The sequence below is a fragment of the Thunnus maccoyii genome, chromosome 7, assembly GCF_910596095.1.
Source record: "Thunnus maccoyii chromosome 7, fThuMac1.1, whole genome shotgun sequence".
NCBI classification, from domain to species: domain Eukaryota; kingdom Metazoa; phylum Chordata; class Actinopteri; order Scombriformes; family Scombridae; genus Thunnus; species Thunnus maccoyii.
This window is the reverse complement of record NC_056539.1, coordinates 33,060,672-33,084,847: the sequence shown is the minus strand read 5'-3', so window position 1 is coordinate 33,084,847 and position 24,176 is coordinate 33,060,672. Positions and strand designations below refer to the sequence as shown.

The following is a 24,176-nucleotide window of genomic DNA, read 5'->3' as shown; positions in this document are numbered from 1 at the left end:
TGAATGAGTCAGAATTATATTTCTCACTATGTAATCAACTCGTAAAACCACATATTCAACTTATAGTCCACGTTACATCTGCACACACACTGTGAGGACTCATCAACCACAAACATGAGCCTGATTCTTAATTTCTTCATTGGCTTTGTTAAAATGATGTCATGAATCATAGTGGCTACACATGGAGAGACTGAGAATGACAAGTTCAAGTTTACTGTTCATGGTTTCTGCTTGTTCTGTTTTCCTGTCTGTACCCTGTAGACAGTTTATCTAGTTTTAATTAATGATCGTCTTTTTACAGTTAATGTGAAGCAGATAATCTGCAGAATAATATCTGTACATGAAACACTTGCTGTGTGTCTCATCAGGCTGCACGCGTCCTCAGTGCCAGAAAGTTTCAGGACATTTTAGACACATAAAAAAATAAAATTGTGTTTAAGGGATTTATTGTGTCAAAGTATGTGCCTTAACTTCTGTAGACTGCCAAAGGACATCTGCTTGTTGAAGCTTGTTGAAAATTCACTGTGTCCAATTTGGTAGGAGGTCATCAAAGAGTTTAGCAGTGTAAGGCTATGTGCTTTACGACGCTGTTACTTTCTCACTTTATTACTTTATTACCCTCTCTCTGTCAAATTCCTACTAGGACATACTGTCCTGGCATGTAAGAGCAAAGAGAGAATCATCACTCTGTGCGTTAATTCTTCAGAGAACTTCAATTCTTAGGAAATTCTCCTACATGTGAGCTGTCCTTTAAATAAACAAAGCTATCTCCGTCCAGACAGTGATGACTATTGTGTAGTCGGTGTACATGCAAAAGGAAAATCATCATTCCAAAGATAAAGAGAATAAACATTTCAAGCTGTTATGAGCTTCAGTAGATCTGTAAAATATCACACAAGCTGAACGAACGAATGAATTTTTATCCAGTTTTAATCTGTAAGACAGACATTACAGAAGTGTGGAGCAGGTGAAGACAGTACATCTGAACATCTGAACATGATTACATTTCATCCTTATTTCATCGTCTTAAAAACATACTTAAAGCTGAAGTGCAGGACTTTAATCTCCCTGTTCTGACAGTGACAGTAAAGAGAGATGCTTGGCTGTGATTGGCTGACACAGATATGCAGCAGCTCTCATATGAGCGCAGAGAGAGAGCCTGTAAAAACTGATGTTTTGACGGCCAACTGGCCGGGATTTGTCCCAGTATGCCTAATGGCCAGTACGCCAGTGGGCATAACCTACTGTTGCGGCTGTAAAATGGTGGATAAATGGTTTTGAGTGTCACACAAGCCTGAAGATGACTCGTTTCACTATCAGAATTTGATCCATTTGGTCTGATAACAGTTGGAAAGTTTAGAAGAGCCGAATGGCCAACATGGGAATGTCACATCCAACATGAGATTTAAAAACTCCACATAATGTGAAATACAGAAATTTATCTGGCAGTGATCTGCTTAATCAGCACTGTTTGAACTGGTTTGGCTTGAATTTAACAGAAGTTCTGCACTGCAGGTTTAAAAAGTAGGAAATATGAAAAAAGTGAGGAATAACTTGTTCAGTCGTCATCCTTGATGTTGTTTTCACCACCTTCCTCCATCAAGACCTGAGTTGTTCCATCTGGACGGATCGTCTGCATGTTGAACACAGGAGAATTATTGATGAGCTACTTATTGAATCAAAGTCAGACAATATTAAATGTAAACTAGACAAACTTACAGGGACAAAGAGAAAAAAGCCTTTTGACAAATCCACTGTAGGAAAACATTATTGTAACAATATCTACTTTATATAATTGATAGTGTTAACATAACAGGAACATTCAGTTTAAAGTTCGATCAATGAAACACATTTGGATCATGACGTGTGGTGTTAAAGGAGTTTTCTAGTTCATCTGTTCAGGGCTGTGGAGGAACGTCAGACAAATAAAAAGGTGGATTTGTAGGGAGAGACATAAAGCAGAGATACTGCAGCATGCTGGTGGTCTAAAAGCAACAAGTTAGTTATTGTAGTTAGTTGCTGAGTTGGTCGCTTATCAATACGTTCTGCAGTTGCAGCAAAAATAAAAAAATCACAGACATGATACACACTGTTTATGTTGAAGGTAACTAACACTTTACAATGATTTCATTATATTGATTCTGATTCTTTAGCATCAAAGAATCCAGTGACAGATGTCTGTACATCTACAGCTACACTGTAAACAGCAGCTGCTGTTTTTCAAGTGTCTTAAAACAACAGTCAGGAGCCCAAATGAACATTAAAGCTGTTTTTCTTGCTGTAATCATTCCTCATGTTCATACTGACCATTAGAAGATCCCTTCATAATGACCTTACAATGGAAGTGATGGAGGACAAAATCCACAGTCCTCCTTCTGTGCAAAAAATGTATTTAAAAGTTTATCTGAAGCTAATATGAAGCTTCAGCGTCCAAATGAGTCAAATCAAGTAGATATCTTTCAACGTTACAGTCTTTTTAGTGCCAAAGTTCCTCTTTTTGTTACTATACTTCCACCTGCAGCTCAACAGGGAAAGACTCTTATCCTCCATCACTTCCATTGAAAGCACATTTGAAGGATCTTTTAATATCCAGTATGAACAGGAGGAATGATTACAGCGAGGAAAACCTCTTTCACTGCTCATATAAACACCTGACTGCTGTTTTATGATAAACTTGAACATATATTTTAAAACATTTATGTTGGACTAACATTACATATCTGAAACTAAAGATGATGCCAGTTTTGGTCTGAATGACAAACATGAAGAAAGAAAACCCCGTAGACGTATACTGACAATAATGTAATAATATTCTGACTACAAATAACTAAAATGAACAGTGATGATCCGTAAGAGGCTGAGTAAAGATGCTACATGGGAACAGAGTTTTTATTTATATAGTTATATTCCTAAATAATACAATATATAATTATACTGTATTATAAATCTACTGGGTTATTGATGTTAAAACATCACTGACTGCAACTTTCAACACCTACTCATTTGGTTCCTTTTGAGTTTATGAACGTCTCCGATATTTGTAGCCAACCACCCCTGCTATGATGATGATGATGAAGATGAACACCATGACGATGGCAGCGATGACTCCAGCAGGCAGCTGTCCTGAGTGAACATCTATCAGACACAGAGGGAACAACAAACAGTGAGAGATGAGGAGAGCAGAGCTCAGACATTAAACACAAAATGTAAATAAAACCTTTGAGAGGTTTTTAGATGTTATCTGGAGTGAAGAAGATGAAGATGAGAACTTGTTGTAGCTGTAATATATGAAGACTGGGACTCTAGTGTTTCCCTGAATTATTCAATTCAATTCAGTTGTATTTATATAGCGCCAAATTACACCAAAACTCATCTCAGGACACTTTTCACATAGAGCAGGTCCAGACGTACTCTTTAATCTACAGAGACCCAACATTCCTCCATCAGCAGCACTTGGTGCCAAAAGCAAGGAAAAACTCCCCTTTAACAGGAAGAAACCTCAAGAAGAACCAGACTCTAGGTGGGCGCCATCTGCCTTGACCGATTGAGTTGTGAGCGCCACTGCTAAAATTTCACACCATCATTCATATCATCCATCTGGACTTAAATAATCTTTTGAATGCAGGACTTATACTGGTGTATTTTCTCTACTTTTACTTAAAGATCCCCTCCAGACATGTATTAACACATAAAATACTCTGCTGGGAACGATAATGTGTGTCTGATTTGGTTTTTCAACAAATAACAGTATAATTACCTTTTTAAAAGCTTAACTGCTAAACACCAGATGTCTCTTACTTCACTGTAAAGTTCATTATCAGTGTTTGTGCACTGGAGGCTTCAAGTTTCATCATCACACTTGTGCAGGTTGCATACTGGACCACGACTGGCTCCAAACTGGTTCTGATATCAGAAATCCTGCTCATAGACCCGCCTATTATTGTCAGACTTTGGACCTGAATATTTCCTCCACTACTGTCTTTGACACATTCATGCTACCTGATAAGAAAACTGCAAGAGAATAAATATAAATGACACTTACCATCAGAGGGAGGTTTTGGGCATTCTGTAATAAAAAAGAGCTCATGGTTAGTCAGGAAACAGTAAAATAAGGCAGAAATCTGAAAGCTAAAACAGGAACACAGGAGAGAAACGAAACTAATACCAGAGATTCAGTCAGAAGTCATAAAAGTAACAAGAACTGACCACAGAGAGACTTTACAGACAGTTTTCTCTCTGCCAGCAGCAGCGCAGCTCATCATGTTATCACTGCTGTGAGGCTGCAGTGAACAAAGTGCTGATTGGCTTTTTACTCACAAAAGGTTTTATTGCACTTAATGAGTTTAGTTGTGGTCAAATGTTATCCTTCACTTCATCTGGCTCGCTGTCTAAAATATTATACCTTAAAAAAGCCAATACTGAATAGACACCAAGACATTTCTTACTGGAATAAAACTTTCAGGCTTCTTACCGCTCTCTGAGATTTCGATGTTGTGTCCATCAGCCTCCATCACCATTTTCACACCAGCCATCAGGTTACGGCAGACAGCGTAGACTTTCTGCTCCAGACAGACCAGGCAGCGACCGTCCAGAGGAGAGATGGAGGAACAGCGGGGGAGAGGGATGTCCTGACCATCTCTCACCCACAGATCGCCTGCAGCAACGTTGTCATCGTACAGTTGAGTGGCGTTCACGGCACGTGGATCAGATGAGCTGAAACAACTGAACTCCATCTGGACAAACAGGATGAAAAACAAAAAAAGAGAAGTTAACCATATTTTTTCATTTAACATTTACAATAGTTAACTATGTCAGTGTCAGTTGTCTGACATAACAGTCAGTACACAACACAATTTCACTCTTACAATAATAAAATGGATGATGAGAGGTGGTTAAAATCTAAATCTCAAAGAGCAGTAAGAAGTCAGATAGTTTTATTCCAGTAAGAAATGTCCTGTAGTCTACTCAATATTAGCTTTTTTATGGGATGAGATTTTAGACATCGAACCAGGTGAAGTGAAAGATTATAGACACAGCCGGACATGTTTGACCTTGCAACTACATCATATTTCAACAGTCGACAAAGTGCCAGTTGACAAAATGGCACTGCACCTCCAGGAAGTGGCAGGTATAGGCCTACATGGCAGGGAGTTAGCAAAGTCCAGTGTTGCCCCTATAATTTTGCAGCGGCTACGTTATTGTGATTTTTTTTAGTCATGCTCACTCTCGTCGTTCTTCAAAGGACATCAACGTGAAAGGTAAAAGAGTAGTGTAGCTCCGTTAAGGAATAAGGCAGTGTGTTAGCTTAACTTGACTAGGCTCATTCATTTTACTGCCAGTCAGCCGCTCTTTAACGGAGAACGGAGAAATGTCCGGCTGATGAGTCTCTGTCTTGAGTTTTTCATTTGCATTTTTCTCGCAAATGTCAGACCAGTCGACTACTAGGCTACAATTAGTGAGTCTAATAAAACACTGATTATTCCAAACTTTTATAAAATCACATGTTCAAACGATTTATTATAATGGATGAACGCGACAAAGATTATGTTATTATTAATCATGTTCAATAACATATTAAACATTATTACAGATTATATTATTATTAACCAACATGTATCTGAGAAGAAACATTAAATGTCAAACCTGAAGTGACTTAAACATGTTTCTCCTCCTAACTGTCCAACCTGACAAGAAACACTTCAATTTGAAGTTAAACAAGGAGATATTTTACTCACCGTTGTATGAACGTTGGTAGGACACTGCTGCACTGTGCTACCACACAAACCTCTGACTTTTATAAACCTTTAAGACATCTTATCTTACCTAGAACTACATGAATGAATCAGCATTAGATTTCTCAGTATGTAGTCAACTCCACTTACAGTCCACGTTACATCTGCACACACACTGTGAGGACTCATCAATCTCATCACACAGATTAACCTGTGGTGTTTTTTGTGCAAACGTGAGTCTGATTCATGATTTCTTCATTGGCTTTGTTGAAATGTCATGAATCATATTAGCTACACATGGAGAGACTAAGAATGACAAGTTCAAGTTTACTGTTCATGGTTTCTGCTTGTTGTTTTCCTGTCTGTACCCTGTAGACTTTAGTTTATCTAGTTTTAATTAATGATCGTCTTTTTTCAGTTAATGTGAATCAGATAATCTGCAGAATAATATCTGTACATGAGACACTCGTTGTGTGTCTCATCAGGCTGCACGCGTCCTCAGTGCTGGAGAGTTTCAGGACATTTTAGAAACATAAAAAAAAATTACAATTGTGAAGTTGTCCTTTAAATTTTAAATAAACAAAGCTATCTCCGTCCAGCCAGTGATGAAGGCTCCTGTGTAGCCGGTGTACATGCAAAAGGAAAATCATCATTCCAAATAAAATAAAATAAACATTTTCAGGTGTTATGAGCTTCAGTAGATCTGTAAAATAATTATCTACGTGAAAGAGTAGTGTAGCTCCGTTAAGGAATAAGGCAGTGTGTGTGCGTGTGTATGTAAGTATGCGAACGGCAGCAACATAGCTGCCAAGTTTGTGTCAGTTAATAAATGCTGCAGCTCCTCTAGAAAATACTTATCTATCGGAGGGGGTTATCCTCGAACTTAGCAACAACATGTTAGCATAACTTCACTAGGCTCACTCATTTTACTGTCAGTCAGCCGCTCTTTAACAGATCTCTGCAAACTGCATCACTTCCAAATGTTGTTTAACCAGAGGCTTCAGTTTTAAGTTAAACAAGGAGACATTTTATTTACCTTTGTATGAAAGTTGGTGGGAGTTGCTGTACCAGTTTTGTATCGATCTCGTTTCACCGTCGAGATGTAGCCTATTTCTCCCAGTCACCGGTTCCTCCCTCTCAGACCTATCTAAATGTCAAAGGAAGAGCGTAACAGCGGAAAGACGGTGAGGACCTTGTCAGAAGGGGCAGGAACATATCCGAGTGCTTTGCAAATGGCCCTCTTATCCTCCGTCCTCCAGCCGTGACGAACAGTTTACAAACAGTTTACCCTTCGCCATCATCGAGGACCCTCCAGTCCATTAAATCAGTGGTTCTCAAAGTGGGGTCCACCTACAGTGTAAATGCGCCTCAGAGGAGGCGATGAACCACAGGTGTACTCTCTGCGGAGGCTTTACACCGGACAGCAGCACCCCTTTCATCGAATATCTTTATTGACTGGTTATTGACTGATCCGCTGATCTGACGAGACAGTAAACAGTGGCTGTTTGCGGGTGGCAACCAGCGTAAAGGCGCATTACCGCCACCCACTATGTTGGAGTGTGAACCAGAGTTATCTACCCCTATAAACAAATCAGGAAGATGTCCTGAATACTAAATTCTGTTGATCAATCCAGTTTCTTTCAAGTAGTGGAATAAACTCCCTGACCCAATTGTAAATACACTTTTCAAACTCAATTCTTCCCCTCCAATCTTCCTGATTTCTCTCTTTAATAATTCTCGCTCTCGAGAATACTTATTGCAGTGCAAAATGACATGTTCCACTGACTCCTCTATTTGACATAGGTCTGGTGTGTCCTACCCTCAGCCTTGTTAAGATGTTCTCCTCTTTGGTCCTTCTTTTAGCTGACCTCGCTGGGCCCACTTCTCTCTGTACTGTATAGAGGTGTCGTCCTGTACTTGTTGTATCCCATCTGTGCTGCCACTCTTTAATGATGTTTCTTTTGATTATTCCTTTTGCTTCAGATTTACTGAGTGAAATTTCCATGATCCCCTCATGCCTCAGTGCCTGTTTTGCTAATGCATACACCATTTCATTGCCCTTAATCCCTCTGTGTGCTGGTACCCACATAAATGTTATCAAAATATTCATACTTGAGTATTTCTGGCAGCAAAACAGTTTGTGTTGGAGTGTGGGAAATAATCTGCAGTGTGTGTGTGTGTGTGTGCTCGTGGTGATGAGGACGATGTCACCAAGTGCAGCGTGTGACTCACTGACATGTTTTTAATAGTTTTTGGAAAACAGTGGAGGTCTACAGCACAGAGGAATAAGATATATCAGTCTTTGGACACACACACAATACTTGTTAGTAGATCAGTTTATTTTTGGTTTGGATCCAAACATGAGATTTGTTGACGAAAAGATAATATAGTTATACTTTTAATAGTTTGAGCTTATAAATATTTTAAAGCTCACTGTTTTATTCACCTTTTACTTCAGGTCAGAGGTGAGGGAAAAAGTAAGATCTGGGAAAAATGAACAGGCAGGATCGTTTGTTTACTGGGCACATGGTGTCACATCCTGCCAAGACTTTACCGCTCAAATCACTCTGTTTTAGTACTTTTGCTACCAGGCATCCAAGACTGCTAGCAAGGAGCCTGCTAACCTGCAGCATTCTAGCCACCGGCCTGCTAGTCTTCAGCCTACACACCGGACTGCAACCAGCCAGCGTGCAGTCTGTCAGTCCAGAGCCGGCTCCAGCCCCAAACCCTTACTTGGGCACCTGCCTGGCTCTGGGAGGCCATTGGAGCTTCAATCAAAACTCTAGTCATTGAGGCAGACGACAACACCGCTCTTTGGGTCACCGTGCCACCATGCCTGTCCGATCCAGAGCTACAACCCTCTGTCCCTGCTGGCGTGGAGCAACTCTCTGCTCCTGCTGGCGTGCAGCAACTCCCCGTCTTGGCTGAAATGCAGCAACTCCCCGTCTTGGCTGAAATGCAGCAACTCCCCCTCTTGGCTGAAGTGCAGCAACTCCCCCTCTTGGCTGAAATGCAGCACTCTCGTTCCTGCTGGGCCGCCGCAGTAATCCTTAGATCCTGAGCTGCAACCATCCTGTCCCTGTCTGCCTGAAGTCATGGAGTCCCTGGTCATTAGGTTCCTGTGTGGCTGTTTCCTCTGGCTCCAGGGTCCCTGTGGTTCCAGCTCTCCCAGCAGGGCCAGGTCTCCACCTCCTGGATCCCTAGTGCGCTGTCCTCTGAGCCTGCAGCACCCCCTGTAGCGTTGCAGCATCCCCAGTGGCTGCGCCTCCTAAGCCTGCAGCAGTATCCTCAGTAGTTCTGCATCCCGAGTCTGCAGCATCATCCACAGTGGCTCCGTCTCCCAAGTCTGCAGCATCATCCACAGTGGCTCCGCCTCGCAAGCCTGCAGCATCATCCATAGTGGCTCCGCCTCCAGAGTCTGCAGCATTCCCAGTGGCGTCGCCTTCCAGGCCTGCAGCATCCCCTGTGGCTTTGCCCCAAGAGTCTGCAGCAGTGTCCCCAGTGGCTTTGCCCCCTGAGGGCCCCAGCCTTCGCTGTCAGCCTCCTGAGGGCCTGTCGGCCTGCAGCCCGACCACCAGAGCAGCTTCTCACGTCTAGTTGCCCTCCCGAGTGACCTCTGCCGTCTGTCCTGCGCCTCAGTCGGCCTCCAGAGCGACTTCTGCTGTCTGTCCTGCGCCCCGGTCACCCTACAGAGCAGCTTCAGCCGTTGCCCCTGCCCTCTGGTTGCCCACCAGGGGTCCTCAGTTTTCCCTTGGTCCTGCCCTCATGCTGCCCATCTGAGACCTTTTCCTGTGCCCCTGTTCAGCCCCCAGGCCGTTCGCCTGGGGCTCCTTGCTCTGCCTCTGTTCGGGCCCTGGGCCGCCCCCCTGAACTTTCTGGCTCCGCCTCTGTCCGGCCCCCTGGCCGTCCACCTGAACTCTTTTGCTCTGCCCCTTTCCAGCCTCAGGCTTCCCCACCTGTGCACCACCTTCCTGGTACCCCACACTCTGGCCACCTTCCTGAGCATGACCTTCTTGGTTCCCTGCATTCTGGCCACCTGCGCCTGTGCCACTTCCCTGGCTACCTGCTCTTTGTCATGACCCATGAACTGTCAGTTTTGGCCTTCTTCTCCCCCGTTTCACGACAGCTGTCCATCCTGTGTCCCTTGGTGGCGTTTGTGGGACGTCTGGAATCCGTACCTTAAGGGGGGGGGGGGGTCTGTTGCACCTCGGTCAAGTCCTTCTGGTAATGGTTTGGTTTTGTCATGATTTGGGTGGTGGGTTTAGAGGAAAGCCTTTGTTTAGCTTAGAGTATTGTGTTTTTTGGTTTCCTGGTTTCCCTGTGTTTCCTCCTCCTGTGTTCATGTGCTCCTCTTCTCACCTGCCCTGCCGTACCCTCGTTAGCCCTGCCCTGCTCCCTGTGTTTCCCTCAGCCAGTCACTCCCAGCCTGTCCTTGTGTCTAGTCACCTGTTCCCCATTCCCTGATGAATTTGGTCTGTATTTAAGGTCTGGTTTTGAGTTGAGTCCTTGTTGGAACTTCTGTTAAGTCTAAGTCTGTCTTGTCTTGTCTTGTCAAGTCCATTCTGTTTGGATGTGCACCTGCATGCAAGTGGTTTTCTTCAGACCTGCGTTCTGGTCTCTGCATTCGGGCCCACTCATCCCTGCTACACCGTGACACGTGGCTGGTGAAAGTCTCATTTTCCATTTCTTCATTTCCTGTCGCTCCTGATGGTATTAACTGGTTAAAAAAAAACAGCTGCATACTGTGTGTAATTTTTTGTTTTTGTTTAATTTTTGTCAACATAAGAACATGTTTTCCACCTCTGACTCATTAAATGCCTGCCTTCATGCCGTCTGAGCTGTCTCCATGGTAACAGCCATATCTGTTTGTGCTTTTGTTGCTTCAGTCATCACTTTTCTGTGTTTCAGGAGAACAGAAACTGATGTGTCCTTCCCACTCTGTACGGAGTCATGTAGATCACGTAGGACAAGTTTATAAACTAGGCACAAATTTGAGAATAATCTAAAATTCTCAAAGCTCAGTAAATTGTATTTCTCCAGTACCCTACAGTGATGGAAATGCATTGGCTTTTTGTCCAGAGTTTTTACAGTTTGTTTGTATAAAGACTCAAGAAGTTTTCTGGCTGTTTCTCCAGCCTGCTCCCAACATTTGATGCAATAAAACATATGGGAAAGAATCATAACATGCATAAATATCTCGGCTGCGTCCAAAGAGAGACAGTTTCTAATGTGTCTAAAATTTGCTAAGTTGTCTTTTAACCGTTTTTTTGTTTCTTAAAGTTCAAATTTGGATCCAGTGTCACACCAAGATATTTAAAATCAGTAACTGTCAATTTTTTCACCTTTTATGAAAATATCAGCATTAGGAGGTGGTACCATAGTCTTCGAGAAAAACATACCTTTTGTCTTGTTTAGATTTAAACTCAGACATGATTGATCAAGCCAATGTGTGATCCTTTCCAATTGTAATAAGAACTTGAGAAGTTTGTGTCTCTGTGGCAGCTGCACAAAAACTATTATACTAATCATAAACTTACAAAAGTTAAGGACAATTCCACCATAAAGGAAGCAACAGTTGTGACAAGAAAGGATCTTACCAATTATTGTACATCGTTTGAATACATGCAGCAGTCAAACACACAAAAAAAGTGAGATACAGTGATATGAAAATTCTTGATAACAATATCAGATTCTTTACAAAAACATGTGCAGTTGCCAGTACTGTCAGTTGGTCATTTATGTCTGTTTTTCCATTTGTCTTTCACCTGCCTAAACACAGCTTACATAATTTCACTCAGGCTACACACTAACCTGCCACTACTGCTGCATTTATAATGTTTATATTGTTTACAACCTCCACAATAATCAAACTTTGAGCCAATTTGACTTTTAAAATATGATTTTCAGCATTTGAAAAGATGATGACAATGTAGCTATAAAACCCTCATTGTTCTCATTATAGGTAGGCAATAACTCAATGGTATGATGACCTAATAAAGTATGTTTTGTCAGTCAAATGTATATCAAACCTGCGAGTGCTATAGCTCATTTTATTCAGAAAAATTAGAACTTTCCAGTCAATATAATCTCACAAGCGAGCGGATATATCCAGAGGATCTATCACAGGCCCCGCCTCTGCATGCATTCTAGCTTGAGTAATGATTTGACCTTCTGAGCTGCAGATTGAAAAATGTGCGTGTTTTCTATCTTTGCTCTTTGTGCTCGAGCACTAGAAGCTTCTAATATTAATACATCATCTATAAAATATACTTAAAAAGTAGGAAATATTACAAAAGTGAGGAATAACTTGTTGAGCTCTGATGTATTCAGTCGTCATCCTTGATGTTGTTTTCACCACCTTCCTCCATCAAGACCTGAGTTGTTCCATCTGGAGGGATCGGGTGCATGTTGAACCTGTGAACACAGGAAATTATTGATGAGCTTTTGTAGTTAGTTGCTGATTTGGTCCCTTATCAATACGTTCTTCAGTTGCAGCTGAGGTAGTTAAGATTATATGATGGCAATTGTCATCCAAAAAACAAAACAAAAAAACACTCCTTTGAGTCATAACTAGGTAATTGAGACCAATTACCAAGTTATAAGATGCTACATTTGAACAGAATTTTTATTTATATAGTTATATTCATAATTCCTAGATAATACATTATATAATTATACTGTATTATAAATCTACTGGGTTATTGGTGTTAAAACATCACTGACTGCAACTTTCAACACCTACTCATTTGGTTCCTTTTGAGTTTTTGAGCGTTTCCGATATTTGTAGCCAACCGCCCCTGCGATGATGATGATGATGATGAAGATGAACACCATGACGATGGCAGCGATGACTCCAGCAGACAGCTGTCCTGAGTGAACATCTATCAGACACAGAGGGAACAACAAACAGTGAGAGATGAGGAGAGCAGAGCTCAGACATTAAACACAAAATGTAAATAAAACCTTTGAGAGGTTTTTAGATGTTATCTGGAGTGAAGAAGATGAAGATGAGAACTTGTTGTAGCTGTAATATATGAAGACTGGGACTCACATTTTAAATGATAAGAGCAGCTGAATTAATACATTTGCTCTTATTCTTTAAATTACTTGAATGCAGATAAATCAGCTGTGTTCCACTTCAGGCTTGTTTTGATCTTTTAAATATTGACATTTTGATTATTTACCAAATGTTTAGTTATAAATCTGATGAACAGAAGCCAAAAATGATTTGATTACATAAAAGCTGAAACACTTGACCAGCTACAAACACTTATCCATTGTGTTACAATCATCCATCTGTACTTTTAAATAATCTTTTGAATACAGGACTTAGATTGGAGTATTTTTCTACTTATTACTTAAAGATCCCCTCCAGACATGATTTAAGACATAAAATACTCTGCTGGGATCAATAATGTGTGCCTGATATAGTTTTTCCACAAAAAAACCCCCAATATAATTACCACCTTTAAATCCCTAAAATTACATCTCCTCCTTCCACAATCTATGAATATGAAAATATATGTCATTTCAAAAGTTGAACTTCTAAACACCAGATGTCTCTTACTTTACTGTAAAGTTCATTATCAGTGTTTGTGCACTGGAGGCTTCAAGTTTCTACATCACACTTGTGTAGGTTGCATACTGGACTATGATTGGCTCCAAACTGGTTGTGATGTCACAAATCCTGCTCATACAACCACCTCTTATTGTCAGATTTTCACCAAACACAGAGAAACTTTCCAATTATAGCAAATTAATATGAAAACAGAACTGCACAGGAAGAAAAACATATTTTTGAGGTGGGAGGAAATGACCTCAATAATCTCATAATAATAACCTCATAATTTCACTGAGCTCAGAGAAACTTTCCACTTTAAGCAGATGAATGAAAACAAACTCTGCATAGAGAAGAGAACAAAATCCAACTGAAGGAACAAGATAAAACAAATTTTTGAGTGGAGGAGAACTTTAAGTAAACTTCAATACTTCCTCCACCACTGTCTTTGACACATTCATGTTACCTGACAAGAAAACTGCAAGAGAATAAATATAAATGACACTTACCATCAGAGAGAAGTCTTTGGCATTCTGTAATAAAAAAGAGCTCATGGTTAGTCAGGAAACAGTAAAATAAGGCAGAAATCTGAAAGCTAAAACAGGAACACAGGAGAGAAACTAAACTAAAACCAGAGATTCAGTCAGAAGCCATAAAAGTAACCAGAACTGACCACAGAGAGACTTTACAGACAGTTTTCTCTCTGCCAGCAGCAGCGCAGCTCATCATGTTATCACTGCTGTGAGACTGCAGTGAACAAAGTGCTGATTGGCTTTTTACTCGCAAAAGTTCTATTGCATAACAAGCATAGTTGTCATCAACTCAAGTAAAATCTTATCTGTCACTTACCTGGTTCACTGTCTAAAATCTCATCCTATAAAAAAAGCGAATACTGAATAGACACCAAGACATTTCTTACTGGAATAAAACATCTTACCGAACTCTGAGATTTTGACGTTGTTGTCTCCAGCCTCCATCTTCACCTCCACATTGTCTGCCAGGTTACAACAGACAACACAGACGCTTTGGTCCTGATGGTCCTGATGGTCCAGACAGACCAGGCAGGAGGAGTTAGGAAAGGAGGAGATTGAGGAGCAGGGGGGGAGGGGTGTATGCGGATCCCCTCTATTCCAGAGATTTACATGGTTAGAATGGAAATCAAACAGCACTGTGGCCTTTTCTGCCAGCGGACCAGACGAGTTGAAACACCTGAGGCCCGTCTGGAGAAACAGGAGAGGGGGAAAAAGAAGAAAAGTTAGCTAACTCCACACTACGTTGGAACTGTACATATGTATACCTCTAAAGTAAATCAATAGGACAGGCATTTTAATTTCATGAGGGGACAGAATGCATTGTATATTTGTTTCTCCTGTTATCAAACAAGATGAACACAGCTTTGGATGGAGGGTACACGGACCATCCGTCCTCCTGCCAGTTAAAAACAACAACGAATTTGGTCTTTGCAAACGGAAATGATGTCCATGTTTATTTGCATATAGAGCGGGGAAGTGAGATCCGATCACAAGTGGTCACTCAGGACGCATGTGGAGATGCATGTTAATGCCAAGTGTAAACAGGGCCAGAGTTTACGTACAGGTGTGCACATTGTCCCATCAAGTTTGTTTTTATAGATCTCAACTTTTGCGTGGGAAGTGGCGTAACCCTCTTTCAGACCCCGTTTTATGTGTACGCAACGTTTATAAATGAGACCCCAGAACTCCAGAGAGCCAGCCAATCTCAATCGTGCATAAGGAGCGCATTTCACTTCCATTACCCCTGGCGAGAGTTGTACTAGCTCAGCTGATTTTGTATCATGAGTTGACCACCACCATTTACCTCTAGAATAGATGGATGAGTTTGCTCTTAGTCTTATGTGTCTGTGTAGAGAGTAGACTTACTTTGCTGCTAAGCGTGAAGGTGCACGTCAATCCTTTGTCCTTTGTTGGTTCAGAATTCAACTGATCTGAAACGTACTGCAAAGAGCGTCCCCTGTGTGGATACTCTGGATTATTCTGCGCATCCACCTGCCCGAGCTCAATCAACAGGAGGAAGAGGAGGAACCACAGCTTTTCCCTTCCTCGTGAACGGATGAGGGAGCCTGTCTGCACCTCAACGCATGGACCCATTCTGCTCTGCCCTCGACCTTAAGGGATGTTGTGGTTGACAGCAGCACCTGGAACGGACCTTTCCACCTGGGAGACAAAGACAGTTTGTCCAGAGATTTGATTAGTACAAAATCACCCACTTGAAATGGATGAATAGGCTCTCCGGATAGTTATGGGAGTCTACTTGATACCTGGAAATGAAACTTTGTCAAGGTTTCTGTTAGTTTCTTAACATACTCTGTCATATACTCATCAGTCCAAAGCAGAGTAGTTTTGTGAGGTGTCAAAGGTGGGCTTGCCCCTGTGGACATCGGCCTCCCCATCAACTCTTCATGAGGACTTAGTCCTGTGGTTGCATTAGGTGCACTTTGAATGGAGTACAGCACAACAGGCAATGCATCAGGCCATTACAGACCTGTTGTCATCATAGTTTTGGTCAGTCTCTTTTTGATAGTAGAGTTCATCCTTTCAATCTGGCCTGAACTTTGCAGATGATAAGGGACATGCAACTGCCACTGAAACACTAGCACTGTTGCAGGACTCTGGGTTATCTTTGCCACAAAAGCTATTTATTCCCCGTGGTACAACAAACCTAGAAATAAGGTCTCTCAGCAGACACTTGACAACTGTTTTTGCATCCTCTCTCCTAGTGGGATATGCTTCTACCCATTTGGAGAACATATCTATCAGAACCAAGAAATATTTGTAGCCCTGGCAACTTGGCAATTGTACAAAATCTATTTGCATATTTACAAGGGGACCTGATGGCAGTTCCATATGATCATGCTTCATTGCACCATCTTTTCTCCTGGTTTGATGACACGTCATGCACCTGTCCACTAATGTTTATGAGATTTGTGTGATGCCTGGAGCAAACCATTGTGAACGAATTACCTCATTTATTCTCCCTTTTCCTACATGGAGGGAACGAGGGCAAACAGGCCAACCATCAGAGTGGAGCCACAAGCAGACTCTGAATCATGGGCACGACCTTTATGTTTCACAATGATATTCTTACACCATTCAGGACATCACGCAGGGGAATATCACCAGTTAATTCAAACTCCAGTAAGGCTACTCCTTTAATGTTTTTTCTACACCAACTACGTTGCCTGTGTTAAGGATTTGATTTCGGTGGGTCTAAATGATGCAAGGTAGAGAATGCAGCCAGTATTTTTAGAAAATATTGTAACGCTTTATATTGTATGGCTATAATAAATAATACCACAATTCACTCACATTTCAGATGCATTCAGGTGGGTTTTCAAAAATAAAGTGAGAGGATACTCTATTGATTATGGTAAAAGAAAATGTAAGAAGCAAAAAGAATCAAGACAAATGATAACTGACATAAATGAGTGTTGTAAAAGGACTGGGTTATCGGATACAAATAGGAAGAACTGATTAGGTTACGATCTAAATTATATGAAATGTATCTGCATAAAGCACGAGGGGCATTTATACGATAACGTTGTAATCAACCCAAAGGAAATAGTGAATGAAATATTTATTTAGTATTTAACCTCTTAATCCCTGCTGGCTCAGGCCCCTGCTCAAAAATGGCCTGCACAAAATGAATACAGTATATCTCTGCAACTACAAGGTTTATATGAATAATCTTTATATCATAATATAGGTAACACTTTTTAGATTTCTGCAGAGGTGTAAGCATCAGTATAGATGTAACTGGATCAGAATAAATGAAGATGGAACACAGCATAAATGAAAGATTTAATTTCCGCCTTAAAAACTTTACACTATTAGAGTAAATATCCTCTTTTGAATGTTGTAACCCAAAACCTCTAGCAAACCACAAAACAACATCTGAACATTTCTTGTGCCAAAAATGATGCTAATAAAGTAAAGCAGAGCAAAGTCAGAGAGGTTTTGGTGGAGAATTATTTAGCAGAGATTTCCAAAATAGCTATTTGTAATTATATCAATGTGAGTAATGATCTCAGGTCTCTTTTGAAAGGTCACAACCTCAAGCATGTACTGCTTTTGGGTAAATAAGTGTCAGTACTACTATTCAACCACTAGATGGAGACACCGATCTTTTGTTCGCCTGGAAGGCTATGATGATGCCCAACTGCAATATCTCCTGCATGAATCTCAGTATAACTTTACATTAATAAAGATAAAAGTCTTCATTCATGATTCAGCATCCCGCTTGTATGTAGGTAGGCTGTACAAGCTCAATACTATGTCACAGAAATATGAAGTCACTAACCAACGATCTGTCGGTCTTTTTCAGGGTCTGGTAGCAGACGTCCTAGTTCAAGAGAGCAGCAGCTCGTTCAGTGTGACTCTAAAGAACAGTTAACAATATCTAGTACATCGAGAATAAAACTATCTACAACCTCTTTAAAAAAGGAAGTGGGGATGGCATCGAGTGAGCAGGTGGAGGATTTCAATTGAGAAATGATATTCCGGAGTTCCCCTTCACTAATTTTCCTAAAATAATTTAGATTTCCTCGAACAGCGCCGGCATATTTTCCATTGGTAGTATTCATAATACTAGTGGTGATGCTGACAATCTTATTTTCAAAGAACGAGGCAAACTCCTCGCACTTTGACTGTGGGGGAAGATGGACATGCTCGTTAAAGTGGATGGGTTTTAGGAGACAGTCAATGGTTTAAAATTAAATTCTGGGATTATTCTCATTAGTGTTAATAATTTTAGAAAAATATGCCTGCCTTTCACAGCGCAAGGCATTGTTGTAAACATAAATAGATTTTAAGAGAATCTCTCGGTGGACTGTTAGTTTGTTTTTCCTCCATACACGCTCTGCTCAACGGGATTCCCTCTTTAGGAGGCCTGTTTGCCCTTTTTTCAGGGGGTGGCCTTAGTTTGTGGTTTATATTTAATTCTCTCCAGTGCCACTATGTCTGGAGATGACGTTAATTTTTGATTGCAGTTGTTAACTTTTTCATGGGTTGATGTAGGGTCATCAGAAAAAGCCTGACTGTGCAAATGGTTTGAGAAGATAGCGGCTGAGGAGGGACCAAGAAAGCGTCTTTTAGTAAGATACTTAGTATCATTGTTTTCTAACCCTGAGATGACAACATTAAAGAACAAACAGTAGTGGTCTGACGCAGCTAAGTCAACAATCCTATCGACCACAGTATGCAACGCTCTGGAAATCACTAGATCTAGAGTGTGGCCGCAGTTGTGAGTTGGCCCGGTAACATGCTGTAATAAGTCAAAAGAATGTAAAACTTTTATAAAATCCATAGCCCTGCAGTGAAGGGTATTATCAATATGCAAGTTCAGGTCACCAGTTAAGAGAATGCTGTCATAGTTAGTAACACAGACTGAGGGTATATCCGCGATTTCAGGTAGAAAAGAGGCTGAATACTTTGATGGTCGATATAGATTGTAACGAGGAGCACAGGAGTTTGACTTTCCAGTATAATGGCCTGATATTCAAAAGAAGAAAAATCACCAAAGCTCAGGTGTTTATATTTAAAAGTATCTGAGGAGATAGCAGCCAGCCCTCCTCCTCGCTTCCCGTCACGGGTCGAGTGAATAAAGTTATAATTTGTTGGTGATGTTTCAATTAAGAGAGATGCTCCATCTGACTGTAGCCATGTTTCCGTGTGAAAAATGAAATCAAGTTCGTTTATAGCTTTTTATCTTGTGTAAGCATATTCACTAGGCTGCGGTCTCCGAGAGGTACAGGAACCAGAACCGGCCCTCTCCTTGGCCGCCTCGTAGCTATAACATCTCTAACAGAGACAACAGTTTCAATATTAAAGGCACGATTACAGACTGGGGCAACAGGCACAGCACCAGTGACATGAAACATTCCATTAGCAGCTTTATCACAGAGCTTTGTACTGGAATCAGTGAGCCAGGACCTGAAGTGGGGAGATGAACGGGTGAAAGAGTTACTGCTGGTGGAGGACGACAGGGGGTGCTGGCGCAGGAGGCGGTGGGATGGGATGAGACAGGAGAGGAAGAGGAGGAAGAGGAGGAGGAAGAGGATGAGGATGAGGAGGAGGAGGAGGAGCAGGAGGAGGAGGAGGAGGGTTTGATGTCATGATGCCATGCACGTAGCGCAGACTGTATCGCATGCTGGAGGTTTGCCGAGTTTGCCCTGCCTGTTGGGATGAATCCCAAGCCTTTTGAAGAGCGACTCACGATCCCAGAAAAATTGTCAATAAAAGCGCTCAGACTAAATCGTTCAAAAACCTGAGGAATTTGACACTAACAACTAAATTTAGAGAAGAGCAATATCCAAACTATAAGCCTTGTCTCAACAATGTTATTTTGTTATTATTGTTATCCAAGTGAAGGATTACTTTAGGCCGTGGTGCTTATATATCTGTTTCACTTCTTCATGCAAACGTCTGAGTGTGGTGTGTATTAAAGCACTTTATTTGATTAAAAATAATAGTGCAATGTTGTGTTACATCGTTACAAATTCATTGACATAAATTTATTTCATTCAATGTATGATTACATTTTGAATATTTTCTTACTGAATTGTTGAAATTTTATTAATCTAACACATGATTAGACTCCGGTGACAACATGTGCTTAAATCGTAAAACACAGAATTCAGGGAAATTAAAACGGAAAACACAGACTTTGGAAGAAAAAATTATAGGGCCTTAGTTAAGTAAAAGATAAGTTATTACTAAGAAGCTTTAATCAACAACATTAACTAGAGCAAAAAATGTGTTGTGTTCATATTACTTTTACAAAGAAAGAAACAAACACATCTAAACTAACAAACTACTGTCTGTAGAAACTTTCCCTGAAAAGTAGTAGTGGCCTGCCTTCTTCTCACTTCTCCAAACTGTCCAACCCGACGAGGGATATTTTCATCTCTAACAAACTGCGTCATACTGTAGTTTAGATTCTTCTACCAGTGGGCTATGACTAACGATCAAAACATTTTTACTCACTTTGTGGTTGGCCGACAGCTTGGTCTGGATGTTGGTGGACAAATAGCAGGCTGCTGTACGGTAATGTGCAGGTTCCACACTTATATCCACGGAGCTTCTGATGCAACGTTTTTAACCTGTCACTTCAACCCTAAATTTGACCCCCTAGACATGTTCAAAAACAAACCAGATTTGGCATTATTATCCCCCAAAGTGCCAAAATGTGCTCTATAGCCCCACCTATGTATCTGAAATGGCCGCCACGGCCCGTAGGACTGCTGTAGAGAGATGAAACCAAAACTAAATCATTCGTCTCAGACCTACAAATCATATACTGACACCCCTGACCTAAATCCAACAGGAAGTCCACAATATGCTCATCAAAGCACCAATGTGCCAATTGTAGGAGCCATGAATGGATTAATTTTCAAGTTTGAATGAATTGCAAAGTAGTCATTTTGTGTTTTATATTTTGTTTTATTTTGTGATTGATAATCAGGTCACATGGATATGGGCGGTGGTATCCTATAGTTAATATGAGCACCTGTTCACCTGCATGCAGGCTGGTAAGAAAGACAGAGGGTGAGTGGGTCGTTGTATTTTTTTGTTGTATAACTGGGAACGTCATTACAACATCACGGGTAAGTGGATGGTCAGATAAGATGCTGGGGACAGTGGGCTCCTCAGCCAGAAGAGGTGGAAAGTTGAGCTAAAACCAGGTGGTTTTCTAAGCTGTTTTCCAGTCGCAGAAAATAATCACTAAGAAAACAAACACTCACAGTGATTCCTCGTCACCACTCTTCTGAAGAACCTGATGTTTCTTCTTAAAGGGAAGTGAAGTGTCTTTCTTGTTTAAAATGTTTTTCTTTCCCAATCATTTATTTCATTTCTCTTTCTCTCACTCTGTGCTCGATTTTCATTCTTGTTTCTTTCACTCTGAGCTGCAAGCCTTCTGCCAGTAATAACAGAGGACATGTGAAGGCATTACAAACTGTGTATCCTGCAATCTGTTTATCTATGCTTTTATATATTTTTTTCTGAACACTAGTTGGCAAAGCAGTTGCTGTGCTGCTTAGACTGATGACTAAGATCTCTGACTAAGAACAGATCTGTGTCATTGTGGGTGAGTCAGTGCTAATGTAGAAAAAATGTGTGGTTTTCTTTTTGATAGTCCAGTTCCATAAAGCTGTCACTTTTTCCATCCTTTTGTGTGTTAGATGTTAGAGGTTTTTAAATTAAAACTGAGCTGATCTTATCACTGGTGCAAAAGTAATGAAAGACCAAAGGATTGGCTTGTCATTTTAATATACAAATGTGAAGTAAGATCATTACTTCTCTCCTCTGTTACTGTGTGTGTCTGAGGGAGGGGAATGTTTTCTTGCAATTCCTGATGAATGGTTGGTCTCGATATAGAAAATAATGTGGATTCAGTGCTAATAGAACCCAGAGTTCTTACGGATCATAAGGCTGTTACAATTGAGATCAATATGGGATCGATTAGACATAACTTCAACAAAGATTACTGGAAATTAAGTAACACTATTACAAAATAACAAATTTAAAATGAACCCAAAAAATAATTAAAAAATATTCAATATTCAATAAATTTGGAAAATGTTGGGAATTTATGAAATTAGAAATTTAGCTTTATAATTTTGGGAAAGGATTGCTAAAGCAAACAGAGAAAAAGAACAAAAATAATAAGGTTATCACAGAAGGTAAGCTTGTCTGTCATCTCTGCAACTCGAATTAGACAAAATATATGAAGAAAAGGCCAGAGGTGCCTTTGTCAGATCAGGCCTGGAATTAAGTCATTTTTAGGGCAAGCCCACTTTGGCCTTTGCTAAGTAGGGCAGACCAGGGATGGTTTCAAATAATAAACGGGTCCAGTTCGATTTTCGAATTTTTTAATTTTTCTAACTTCGATTTTCAATAAAGTAGCCGGCTAAGTGGTTAAAAAAAGGTGGCGCGTTTTTAATCTGTGCAGTTTAAGACACCATCTAGGCCTACTGCTAGTGACGGGGAGGCAGCTGCATGCACAAAATGAAATTTTAAGGCGAAATTAAAAAACTTAGTGTGCAAAAGCATACAGTATAAAATCTCAATCAGAGCTGTATTTTATTGAAAAGTCCAAAGCCGTAGGACCTACGTCAGTTTTAAGCGTCGTCCAGCAGCACCTCACAGGGAACCTGACGGTTTACAGTTAATTGCTTCCCACCATATTTGCAGTATCACAGCTTGGTCTTGGTGTGGGCGGCCTCTTTCTGCCCTGGGAATTTTTCGAGCTTCTCGTGTTCCTTCTTCGTGATGTTATCTGTGGCTGATATGTTTCAGATGCCATACCATGTTTCAGTCTCTCCGTTTTCCACCCAACGTCCCGCAGCGAGGAGACGTTAAAATCCTCGATGAAAATGTTACTTGTAGTCCGGTAACGGGAGGAATCTCTCCCTCCAGAAAAACAACGTCCATTTCCTGAAATGTTTAATGTCCACTTGCTCGTTAGCGACCGTCAACAAAAGCTCCATTTGGAGGTAAAGGCCTCTTTTTTCAGGCTGACATTCAGCCAGACATCACCACCTTACGCACTCGTTCCCAATTTCCTACATAATAGACACTTTACGGTTAACTCAACAGTGACACTGCCTCATCGTCGTCTTTTTGTAATAAAAAAACAAAAGTTTATTAACAACAACATCATATACGATACATATAAAACACGACGACATAAAAAAAGACAAATAACAATTTGGTACAGGCAAAATGTCCATGGAAGTCCAACGAGGCTTCATTCAAAAGTTCAAATTATAGCACCAACTTCAAAGATGTTTCAATATCAGTCCTGCGAGGTCACAAGTGTTTTGTATAACTGAGGTCCTTAGAGCTTTAAAGTGCTCTGAATATTTTATGGAGTCCACATATTCATTGAGTTAATTCAGGCAGGAATTTTGTGGATGTGATATTTAGCAAGTAAAAATAAGAGATTTATTATAAAATATTTTCCTTCATTTTCACTCTTACAATCAAACACACCAACAACCTTGTTGAGTGCCAACAAGGAGAGCTTCAGTTTAAGTGCAGGAAAATTTGTGCTCATCCTGGCCTTTATCTCCTTAAGACAGATAAACAAATAGTTTCTTTTTAAACTTATTCACAATTGTTACCCAGCTATGATATTTAAAAAAAAAAAAAAAGATATTGATATCAGTTGTACATTCTGTTGCAGCGCCCCTGAGACTGCTGGTCACTTACTTTGGTACTGCCCCTGTTGTGAGACTCTTCTGGAATAACATGTATCTTTAGCAACAGCTATATTGATGAAAATTTTATATTAACTTTGAAATACATACCATTTGGACTACTAGAAGACAACTCTCCTATTGTAAATTTCATCTTCACAAAAGCAAATTTACAGGTAAAAAAAAAACAAAAAACTTCTTGGTTTTCACAAAGGTCAAACAGTGATTCAATTCAATTTTCTTCTAATCCAAAAGTTGAAAAAACAGGAATTCCAGTTTTTCATTGAGAATCTTTATATGAACCGCAACAAGCTCAGAATCTGTGTTTATTTGTCCTCTGCAAACCGTTAGGTGAGTATTTTTATATTCTCTATGATCTTTCTATGGAAAAGGAAATTGTAAACGTTGGTCAATGAGGAAGAAGGAGAAAAAAAAAATTATATCGTATATCGCAATACCCTGTAAAAGAAGTGTTGGTAAGATTTAGGCTAAATATAGATTATGCTTGAGTTTTTTTGCAATTCAGATAGAACAACAAACAAACAAAACAAAACAATGAAGGAACAGCAGTAGTGCAGAAAAGAAACTCCCTCTGATCTTCCGGGGGCTTTACATAAATGTCCCCTTGTTTTTTTCCCGCCTTGTATTTGTT

The 24,176-nt window shown here is 40.5% G+C and overlaps 2 protein-coding genes across 3 annotated transcripts; one reads left to right on the top strand and one right to left on the bottom strand.

The window, feature by feature from the left end:
- Positions 1 to 5,100: 5,100 nt before the first annotated feature.
- On the top strand, positions 5,101 to 9,336 carry LOC121900627 (calphotin-like). Its single transcript, XM_042417057.1, has 2 exons — positions 5,101 to 5,128; positions 8,953 to 9,336. Exons 1-2 carry the CDS (start codon positions 5,101 to 5,103, stop codon positions 9,327 to 9,329), a joined length of 405 nt encoding a protein of 134 aa, XP_042272991.1. The 3' UTR covers positions 9,330 to 9,336.
- Positions 9,337 to 11,138: 1,802 nt separating this feature from the next.
- LOC121900765 lies at positions 11,139 to 24,130 on the bottom strand. Of its 2 annotated transcripts, none has more exons than XM_042417306.1 (6): positions 22,438 to 24,130; positions 15,189 to 15,482; positions 14,228 to 14,510; positions 13,800 to 13,823; positions 12,475 to 12,613; positions 11,139 to 12,146 (listed from the first exon to the last, which is right to left on the bottom strand). In XM_042417306.1, exons 2-6 carry the CDS (start codon positions 15,414 to 15,416, stop codon positions 12,059 to 12,061), a joined length of 762 nt encoding a protein of 253 aa, XP_042273240.1. In that variant the 5' UTR covers positions 15,417 to 15,482; positions 22,438 to 24,130; the 3' UTR covers positions 11,139 to 12,058. The 2 variants fall into 2 exon arrangements, with proteins under 2 accessions (XP_042273240.1, XP_042273241.1); XM_042417307.1 differs by lacking the exon at positions 22,438 to 24,130 and adding an exon at positions 20,310 to 20,479.
- Positions 24,131 to 24,176: the final 46 nt, after the last annotated feature.